The 11,106-nt window shown below is 46.9% G+C and overlaps 1 protein-coding gene across 1 annotated transcript; it reads left to right on the forward strand.

Annotated features, from left to right (window-relative positions):
- The first annotated feature begins 3,658 nt into the window (after positions 1-3,658).
- On the forward strand, positions 3,659-4,597 carry LOC107114189 (olfactory receptor 2K2-like). The gene has a single exon (XM_015415628.1). It carries the CDS (start codon positions 3,659-3,661, stop codon positions 4,595-4,597), a length of 939 nt encoding a protein of 312 aa, XP_015271114.1.
- The last annotated feature ends 6,509 nt before the right edge of the window (positions 4,598-11,106 follow it).

Below are 11,106 nucleotides of genomic sequence, written 5' to 3' on the forward strand. Positions count from 1 at the left end.
GGAATACAATGATTGATTCCCATCTTGTTGCTTTCACTCAATTTTATTTATGAATCTTACCTGTATTCTGCATCTGGGAGACGCTGGATCAGATACTTAACATCATCCTGTTTTAGCTGCACACTTACCCTGTGAGGTAGGCTAGGCTGAGAGACAATGAACTGAGATTAAGAATTGTACAGACTCAAACCAAGGATCTATCTAGTCTAACAGCCCGTTTCCAGATATCTCTAGGCGCTCACAGGCAGGACAAGAAGATGGCAAGCTTCCCCAGCTATTTGTCTCCACAATCTGGGATTCAAGGTATACTGCCCCGAACATGGAGGTTTCGCTTGACTAAAGTGGCTAATAGGTCTTCATTTTTTTAATACGTTTATTTTTGTAGGTTTTCTATATATTACATCATATCTTTTGTCCCTTGCTTTACATAATCATTAAATTCCCTCCTCCCTCCCTCAACCCCTTGTTTGTTGGTCCTTCATTCACAGCCACGGGCACAAAGTCTGAATTTTCCACCGAATGTCCTGTCTTCCTTCCGATGTTATCCACTTTAAATAGATCTTCCATCTGGTTTTAATTTCTTCGGCTTTATCCTCCCATGTGGTCTTCTGGCGCAACTTCTCGATGATGTCCGACTGCACAAATTCAAACAAATAGGTGTGCCAGGTATCTATTGTCCATTTACTCGTATCTTTCCATCCCAGAGCTATCACTGCCTTGCATGCTAACACCATAGCTTTGAGTATAGCCTGGGTTTCCTTATTAACTGCCTTAATTCCTAATATACCTGTTAACATTAGTTTGAAGTCTATGTTCAATGTGATTTTACATATTTTCTTTATAATTTGTATTATTTTTAACCAAAAGCCTCTAACCTCTGGACATTCCCACCACATAAGGGAGAACCAACCCTTAAATTGTTTACAATGCCAACACATAGAGCTCGATCCTGGAAACATGTTTGCTAGCTGTGCTGGTGTTTTATACCACTTTGTAATACATTTATATTCCAATTCACTAAATTTAATAGTTTTGATTTCTTCTATTCCCTTCATTATTTTATTTGCGTCGATTTCGGATATCTGACCTTCCTTGCACCATGTTTTCTGTAGATATAATATCGCCTTATCTTTATTGGATATCAGCAGATAGTGTTGAGTCAGGAGGGCTAAGGTTATATGCGTTCAATTAATATAATATTCTTTTTCGAAAGGAAAAGTTTTGGAAATGATTTAAAGTTAGAGGGCTGTATATTCAAATGAATGTGACCAAAAACATAGACGTTTCCTCTAGTGTTTGGACTCCACAACCTAGCACCCTAAACACAGGGTGAGCTTCAGTTAGCAAATTCTTACTAACAATACTTTTTGCTTTTGCGGATGTATATTTTGCCTTTTTTTTATTTTGGTAGGTGAGGAATAATTTCCGTTGTTTCTTGCAGAGAATACGGATGATTCAAGTTTGGCTGTTTTTCCAGCGGAGAGCGTAAATTCAGAGTGCAGAAATTGTCCACTGGAGTGATATTCTTTTTCCCTCAGCAAAAGATGTTGGTGCTGCCATCTCTGAAGGTGATCACGAGTTTCTGTTCGGGTGTCTATATAATTTTATAGTACCAAGGTGTACAACGAACAGTGGGTGTCTGTGTGTGTTTGTTTAAGAGTATTGCTGAACATGCCAGTGTCATTTCCTGCAAACATTGTTTCAAGATATAGCAGACTGAGCAAAACCAGTTGTCTGCAAAGATAGAGAGGTGGTTTCACTAAGTTAAGTGGACATATGGACATTCTGAAATAAACAAAAGATATGCTTGGGAAACATGCTTATATGGACATAAAGGAAGTATAAACTATGCAATGAAAAGACATCTGCACATTGTCTAAAAGTTGTTCACTGCACTGTATTTATTTATTTATTTATTTATTTATTTATTATACTTATACCCCGCCCATCCTGCGAGCAGGTTCAGGGCGGCTAACAGAGCGGCACAATGTACCTAATTGGCATATCCATAAAAGTCTTAAAACTATATAAAACCATATAAAACATACTCATTCAAGACATAATTTAACAATTAACAGTAAAGTGCATACACTACTGAAGATCAGATGGCGTGCTTCCAGATTTCGACCCACGTTATTCGTCTAATCATCATCCCTCATGCAGAAGGGTCTAGCGATATATCTGGGCCAGCCCTAGGATCCAAGCATTCACTAGGATCGTTGATGGTAACAGTAGTGGCAGCTCCTATTGGAAGGCCTGGTGGAAGAGCTCCGTCTTACAGGCCCTGTGGAACTGTAATAGGTCCCTCAGGGCCCTGATCTCCTCTGGGAGCTCGTTCCTGGTGCTGGTGAGTCTTGCATCCTGCCGATGCCTTACTAACGGCTTCCTCAGGCCGTTGCTGCCCAGGGCCCCTTTATTGCAATAAAGTTCTGTCGGCTTCTGGGATCTCACTGGCTGTGTTCATCATTGGGCATTGGCATACCAGGAAACAGGCCTTATTTGAGCAACAGGGAGATCAGGATTGTGCCATGCCTTCTCCCTGGCTCAGCCTTTGCACCTCTATTTGCACCATCATTAAGTTTTTCTCTTTGGAGTATATCGATTTGTTCCCGCCCCACACCTTTACCCCCTGTGAGAGTCAGTATGACCAGTCTTAACCCTGGCACACACAAATCACCAAACTACCTCCCAGGCCCCTCGCAAACCAAAAATGCAGATAGTGGGGACAGCTCTGAAAGAACTTGTGACTGACCCAAGGTCACATCAGCAGCTGCATGTGGAGGAGTGGGGAATCAAACCCGGTTGTCCCAGGTTAGAGTCCGTGCTCTTAACCACCACACCAAACTGGCTGATTTATGGCAACCCCAGCAAGGGGCTTTCAAGGCAAGTGAGAAGCAGAGGTGTTCTGCTGTTGCCTTCCTCTGCAGAGTCTTCCTTGGTGGTCTTCCTTCCAAGTACCAACCCTTCTTAGCTCCTGAGATATGACAAGATTGGACTATGCTGTGCTACCTTCCCTCTGGTGTAACTCTTATAAAGGTAAAGGTTCTCTTGCTCGAAAGCCAGTCGAGTCCGACTCTAGGGTTGCGGTGCTCATCTCCGTTTCAAAGCCGAAGAGCCAGCGCTGTCCGAAGACGTTTCCGTGGTCATGTGGCCGGCATGACTAAACACCAAGGTGCACGAAACGCTGTTACCTTCCCACTGAAGTGGTACCTATTTATCTACTTGCAATTTCTTGCTTTCGAATTGCTAGGCTGGCAGGAGCTGGAACTAGAGATGGAAACTCACTCCGTCATGCGGCAACTCGGGTCTCAAACTGCTGAACTACTGACCTTCCACAGCCTGCAGTTCAGCATCTTAACCACTTGAGCCACCGCAGCTCCTTGTAACTCTTATACAGAAACATAACTCAGACTTACAGCTACATGGTCCTGGCTGTTGGATCCCAACCTGGATTGGGAAGTCCTATAGAGCTCCCAGAAATACCCCTCTCCTTTAATGGAAGGGAATTCAACCACTTGGAAGACAGTCGTTCTACCTGCTGTAGCCATCTCAGTCTGGAGTAGCTCCGTTGGGTAAGAAATCACTGCTTTCTTTTACTCTCTGTGCGACATAACCATTTCTCTCTTTCGCCCTTCAAGGCAGACCAACTTTGACGAGAATGAGACCTAGGAATGCCACGTTCTTCTCCGAATTCATCCTCCTCGGTTTTGCCGGCCGCCCCCAATTGGAGATGGTCCTCTTTGTGGTCCTGTCTCTGATCTACTCAGTGACCCTCTTTGGGAACCTCTCCATCTTGGCCCTGACCTGCCTCGATTCCCGCCTCCACACCCCGATGTACTTTTTCCTCAGCAACTTGGCCATCTTGAACATCTGTTACACGTCGGTTGTGGTCCCCAAGATGCTCGTCAACTTCTTGGCGGCGAGGAAGTCCATTTCTTTCTACTTGTGTTCCGCGCAAGTGTACATCACGCTTTTCTTGGGGGCGGCGGAGTGTCTTTTGCTCCTGGTGATGGCGTTTGACCGGTACGTCGCCATATGTCACCCTCTGCACTACACGACAATGATGAACAAGACCGTCTGCGTCTCCCTCGCTACTGGAGCGTGGGTTAGCAGCTTCTTCTTCTCAGTGGCCCCTTCCTTTGCCCTGAAGCAATCTATCTGCAGCTTCGTCATAGACCACTTGTTTTGCGAGGCCCCTGTCCTGTTTCAGTTGGCATGTCCTGGACAGGATCTCTCGAAGAACGAGGCCATGATGGTGGCGGGCAGCGTGTTCACTTTGCTCCTCCCATTCATCTTGATCCTGTTGTCCTATGTCCGCATCGTGGCGGCCATATTGAGAATTAACTCAGCCGATGGGAAGCGGAGGGCCTTCTCCACTTGCTCCGCCCACGTCACCGTGGTGACCATCTACTACGGGAGCGGCATGTTTACGTACATGAGGCCTCAGTCCAGCAATTCGGCTGAGAAGGACAAGCTGATTTCTCTCTTCTATTCCGTGATAAACCCCATGTTGAACCCAATTATATACAGCCTGAGGAACAAAGATGTCAAAGAAGCCCTCCTGAAAGTGCTGGGGAAGACCAAAGGGTCCCAGTAATACTATACAGAAGCCTCAAACCACCCAATGCCAGTTGTGGTTGAAAAAATTCTCTAATGCTACACAGCTACTGGTTTTCAACCTGTCAACCTAGCAGTTCGAAAGCAAGAAACTGCAAGTAGATAAATAGGTACCGCTTCAATGGGAAGGTAACAGCGTTCCGTACACCTTGATGTTTAGTCATGATGGCCACATGGCCACGGAAATGTCTTCGGACAGTGCTGGTTCTTCGGCTTTGAAACGGAGATGAGCACCGCAACCCTAGAGTCAGATTCGACTGGCTTTCGAGCAAGGGAACCTTTACCTTTTTTAACTTTTATAGAATATTCAGCATGTGATTATTTGCATTCTTGTCATTGAGAGGCAAATGGATACATCCAGGGTTCTCTTGAACACATTTCACAAATCTAATATGGCCCCCAATTATCCAAAGTGTGCCACCATTATCTGAAACAAGGGCAGTCACACGAGACAGGGCTTCTGGGCTGACTAATCTAAAGAGGTCCTTATCCAAGGTGTGCATTTTAAAATACTATCTGTTGGCATTGTTGTTAATTGTATGTACCTGGAGTGCCTCTGGAGAGACTGGGGTAGAAATCACTTTAATATTGGAGTAAATTATTACAAAGTGTCTGAGCGTGTTGGGGGTGGGGTGGATCATTTACCAAAGCTAATATCGAGAGTTCTATCTTCTTTGACTTTGGGAGATTTTGAGGTCCTGTTTCCTACAATGTACATGTTTACAGCACAATAAATCCGTAGGTCTTTGAGGTGCTATAAGACTCATGGTAGTTATTGTTTGCAATGAATGGTCCCCTCTGGAATGCTAGCTTCAGGGACTCACAAGAGCTCATTCTCTGTCACAAATTTTGTTACTCTTTAAGGCCCGTAGAGTGTGTTTATCCTTCTCATTCGGCATATTCCCTCCAACAAAAATGCCAAATTATCTATCTGAGTTAATCATTCCAAAGTATAGAAGGGCTTTTAATGCTCCCTCTAAGCTGTGGATTCTTGTGAGCAAAAATTCTACTTTGTGAGCTATTGGCATTAAAGTTATGAGCGAGCAATTTGGCTACTGCATAAATCAGTTTGCTCCGGAGCCATCCTCCCTGAGCTAAGACAAAAATGTGTGAGCCGGAGGCTAAAAAATTGGGAGCTTGCTCACCCTAACTCATCTTAGAGGAAGCACTGGCTTTTATGCTAGCACGTCTGAATTCCCTACCCTCACCAATGACGCTAGGAAGATTCAGTGGAATTCCATACTTTGATAGACTCTGCAATTGTGGCAGCAAGAAGATTATCCTAAATTCTCAGAACTAAGAGCTGAATTGATCTCTCTATTATCTAATCAGAACTCTTTCTCCAGAAGCAAAACCATCCTGGCTACTCAGTTTCGTGATCCTGGTTTTTGAGGATCACGAAACTGCGGAGGGAATCAGGCGAAGCCGTGGGTCAAATGCAGCCCCGCAGCCTCGGGTGTGAAATTAACATGTTTGTGTCCAGGCAAACGGGGCTGCGCTGCCAGGAAGCTCTAGTGAGAAATCGCCCTCTGGCAAAGATAAATAAACCACTCTGTGTGTGGTGAAATTTTTGGCAGCTGTTGTTAAGTTACACAATAACTAGCTTTTAGGTTCTCTTCCCATGGGATGAGGGTTTGCTGTTTATTACTTGGCTTGTAAACAGTGTTCCCTGTAAACTGAATTAGTGTGAGCTAGCTCACAGTTTTTTAGCCTCCGGCTCACAGATCTTTGTCTCCACTCAGGAAGGATGGCTCCAGAGCAAACTCATTTATGCAGTAGCCAAATCGCGCACTCACTACTTTAATGCCAGCAGCTCACAAAGTAGAATTTTTGCTCACAAGACTCCACAGCTTAGAGGGACCATTGGTTGTAAATACAGTAAGAAGTAAAAGTAAAGTTAAAGGTGCTACTGGATTCTTTCTTTTCTACTGCTACAGACAGACTAACACAGAGACCCACCTGGATATTTGATAGCTATCAACACAGTCATCCATCTAAATCTATGGATTCTCTCCCAAGATTTGGAGACAGATTAGCTTGTTTGTTGGAAATGGTACGAACATTAAGCACCCGCTGCATGCCAAGTCAGATCATCAGTCTGTTCTGACTGACTGTTGCTTTCCAAGAGCTCTGGCAGGAATTTCTCCTTACACCTGTTCAAGATCCTTTCGTTGGCAGTACCAGAGACTGAACATGGGGTCTGCTACTTAGATACTGTGCAAGCTCCTCCCAAATATCCCTGCACCATAGAGGCACTGTTGCTTGAACCTTTCTTCCACTAACAATGCTGGGGCAGTGATGCTCTGTCTTCTTGGTGCTTGGGGGGGCAACAGTGGGAGGGCTTCTGGAGTTCTGGACCTGCTGGTGGACCTCCTGATGGCACCTGGGTTTTGGGCCACTATGTGACACAGAATGTTGGACTGGATGGGCCCTTGGCCTGATCCAACATGACTTCTCTTATGTTCTTATGTCAGGGCAGTGATGCTCTGTGTTCTTGGTGCTTGGGGGGGGCAACAGTGGGAGGGCTTCTGGAGTTCTAGCCCCACCAATGGACCTCCTGGTGGCACCTGGGTTTTGGCCACTTGACATAAAGTGTTGGACTGGATGGGCCATTGGACTAATCCAACATGGCTTCTCTTATGTTCTTACGTCTGGGGCAGTGGTGCTCTGTATTCTTGGTACTTGGGGGGGGGGGCAACAGTGGGAAGGCTTCTGGAGTTCTGGCCCTGCTGGTGGACCTCCTGATGGCCCCTGGGTTTTGGCCACTGTGTGACACAGAGTGCTGGACTGGATGGGCCATTGGCCTGGTCCAACATGGCTTCTCTGATGTTCTTAATGGTTCTACCCACCAGAAACAACAAAGCCCCTCCCCCTGCCCAAAAGGCACCACGAATATCTGGATCCTGCCATCCTTCAGCTCTCTCTTTTAGCCTCCATCCTAAACGTGGAAGATTCAATAAGCAAAGCAGGATGCCCTGCATTGCTACCGATGCCCAGGAAACCGGTAGTCAACTGTACCGTCGTCCCTGAAAAACCAAGACTGTAGGTTTAATAAACAGATACTGATTAATATGTGACTCTGCCCCTCTTTAAAAAGCCATTAATGCCATCTCAATTTTCCTTTCCCCAGCACAGACCTTGTGCCCTTCAATTTGTTGACGATTTCAAGTTTTCAGGCGCCCAGGTGGAAGAACCCATTGGTTCCAGCGCTCGCATTTCTGCAGACTTGAACCTGTTCCACGGATCAATCACACAGCTTGCTGAAGAAAACCCTGCAAGCAGGATTACCTGTCTTTCCCAGCTCATTAAAGGAAGCTTTTCAAAAAATCCACTTTAATTCTCAATTATCAGAATAATTAACCTACTTCCAATCCGCTTCTTCAAGCAGCGTTTGGCAATCTGTGCAGGAAACTTTTTCCAATAATCCCCCCTCCCCCCCATCGACTTCCAAACTCATCCTGAAATGCAAAACAATTACTTCAAGGTCGGCCCATAAAATCAAAAAAAGAACAAATTGTTTGTTTATAGGGAGACTTCTCTGAATGCGAAATTACTCCCCCCCCCCAAAGCACCTTAACAGGATAAATTCCCTTGCCTTTCGAAATGATGCTAACAAATTATTTTTAAGAGAGTAAACTTAGAACTTTGCAGCGAGACATAGATATAAAAATCCGAAAGATGCCGAGAAGCAGAGAGACTGTGACGGCTACATGACAGATCACCAGATTCAGACGTATCCAGAATGAAGAGGTGTCTACACGGTCTCATTAAAAAGCGTAAGTCCTAGGAGCGCTTCCTTGAGCAAATAAATAATTTGGATTTATTTCCAGATTTAATGGGGGGGGGGGAAGGCTGCGCTGCACCAGAATCCTTGCTGATGCTTTAAGAGCAATCGAATCCAGTACAATTTTGATCCGAAGCTCATTCCAGATTTTTTAAAAATAGGCAGGGCTTTTTTTTGTAGAAAAAGCCCAGCGGGAACTCATCAGCATAATAGGCCACACGCAACAGCAGAAACATATTAGCATATTAGGCCACACCCCCATGCCTTCTCTTGGCTTGCTCGGGCACCCCGCGGCTGCCCCCCCTTGAAGGGAAGGGAAAGCAGTTTAATCTGCCTTCCCTTGGCTTGCCTGGGCGCCCCCGATCCTTCCTGGGCCCCCTGGCCCGCCCGCCTTAGAGTCGCCGGGGGCATTGCTCCCCAGACCTTCCCTCTGTAGCCACGCACACAGAGGTTTTGGCTGCAGTGGGCGTGGCCAACTCTGAAGCCAGCCGGAACTCCGTTCCTGTGCGTTCCTGCCCAAAAATAGCCCTGAAAATATGTATTTATTTATTTATTGTGTGTGTGTCTAGAGGTCATGGTTGTCTTCTGGGGACTCCCAGTGGGGCTTGGACGTTTCAGAGAGGTGGCTTTCTATTGCCTGCCTCAGTGTCTCAGCCCTGGTATTCCTTGGAGGACTCGAAATAATGGGTTTAAATTAAGGGTGGGAAGGTACCGGCTGGATATTAAGAAAAACTTTTTGTCAGTAAGAGTTGTGCAACAATGGAATCCGCTGCCTAGGGAGGTGGTGAGCTGTTCAATTATATAAGTGGTGGTTAGTAGGAAGTTTTATCTCTGTGGTAAAGTCCCCCAGAGGTGGGGCGAACATAGACCTGTGTGACGGACAAGCCAAAGTCCTGCCCATTTCCCGAAAATAGCCAATCACCTTTAAATCACCAAACTGTTTCCTGAAAACGACCAATCGCCTTTATGCCCCTGCAGAGTGCAGGGGGGCGGACTAGATGACCTGCCAGGTCCCTTCCAACTCTAACATTCTCTGATTCTATAAACCTAGTTGGAACATTCATGGGGCAGGTTGCAGCCAATCAGGGCCTTCGGAATACTGGGGGAGCGCGTGGGAGGTGGGAGTTCGAGCCCAAAAGACAGTTAAACCGCTGTTTTGCTTCAGACCTGGCTGAGCCGCCAGCGAGGCAGGTTGTGGGCTGGCCTCTGGGTCTCTGTCTTCAGAGGAAGCCGGCTGGTAGAGTGCGGTGTCCGGGAAAAGCTCACACCTCATGTCCATTCTTTAGTTTTCCAAGTATTAGATAGGAACTCTCAGTCTGGGGCAAGTGATGCTCTGTAGTCCTGGTGCTTGGGGGGGGGGGCATTGCTGGACCTCCTGATGGCCCCTGGCATTTCTGGCCACTGTGTGACACAGAAGGTTGGAGTGGATGGGCCATTGGCCTGATCCAACACAGGCTTCACTGATGTTCTCTGATGTTCTTATCCCGGCAGGTCTCCTCTGGGATTCAGTCCGCCTGGATTCAGAATTCTCACTCAGGGCCAGTGTTCCCTCTCAGCTGAGTTTGTGTGAGCTAGCTCACCGTTCTTTAGCCTCTGGCTCACACACTTTTTTTGCCTTTGCTCAGGAAGGACGACTCCAAGGCAAACTGATTTGTGCAGTAGCCACAGAATATCTCTTGGAAGCAGGTTCCACAGGACGCCTGTCCCTTCAAGGACCCGGTCCGTCCTGCTCCCCCAACATCCGTGATGTTCATGTTAGTGGGGAGGAAAGAAGGTCCCCGCGGGAGACTCTCGGGCAACTCTATGAAGCCGGAAGGTAAGCTTGCCAACCTCCACCAGGGATAGGATAACCAGTTCGGTGTAGTTTGGTGTAATGGTTAAATGCGCGGACTCTAATCTGGGGGGAACCGGGTTTGATCCCCCACTCCTCCACTTGCACCTGCTGGATGACCTTGGGCAAGCCATAGTTCCATCAGAGCTGTGTTCTTGAGAAAAGAGCAGTTTCTGTCGGAGCCACGCCTACCTCACAGGGTGTCTGTTGTGGGGAGGGGAAGGGAGAGGAGTTTGTAAGCCGCTCTGAGACTCTGAGTGAAGGGCAGGGTATAAATCCAATCTCTTCTTCTTGTTGTTATTTTAAATGCCACCTCATGCACTTCCTGGAAGTTCTTACTGGAAGTGACAAAGGGTGAGGGTAGCTCTGGCAATCCGCTGGAAACTCTATGGGCTGGTGATTCCTAGAGCTGCCCTTGGTCGCTTCCAGTAAGAGCATCCAATGAGTACATGAGGCTGCAGTTGGTTGGTTTTTTCATTCCCCACCAACTTGTCAGGCACTGCCTGGGAACTCTACACAGCTCAGTTCACGGGGAGGAAGGTGGACTGTACGGCCTTACACTCTGATAAGGTTCCTCCTATCCGTCCCCAGCCTCTGCTCTCCCCAGACACCACTTCCAAATCTCCCAGAGATTTCCCAACCCAGGGCTGGCCTCTACTACCCTAAGGCCAGTTGAAAATGGGACACATCCATAATCAGGGGTCATTTTGTAGAAAAAGAGGTGCAGGAGCTCATTAGCATAACTCATTTGCATATGCCACCCCCCTCCTGACATCACCGGAAGTGTGTCAGAAGGCAACACCCACTGCTCAGGCTCCACTGGACTGTTTCAGATTGGGGGGGGGGGCGGTGCGGATTGCTCCGCACTAAGGTG

The sequence above is a fragment of the Gekko japonicus genome, unplaced genomic scaffold (assembly GCF_001447785.1).
Source record: "Gekko japonicus isolate JY-2015 unplaced genomic scaffold, Gekko_japonicus_V1.1 scaffold3005, whole genome shotgun sequence".
NCBI classification, from domain to species: domain Eukaryota; kingdom Metazoa; phylum Chordata; class Lepidosauria; order Squamata; family Gekkonidae; genus Gekko; species Gekko japonicus.

What these genes read in the sequence shown, in the direction of transcription:
- LOC107114189 (XM_015415628.1), top strand. Translation starts at nt 3,659, where the DNA reads ATGAGACCTAGGAATGCCACGTTCTTCTCCGAATTCATCCTCCTCGGT.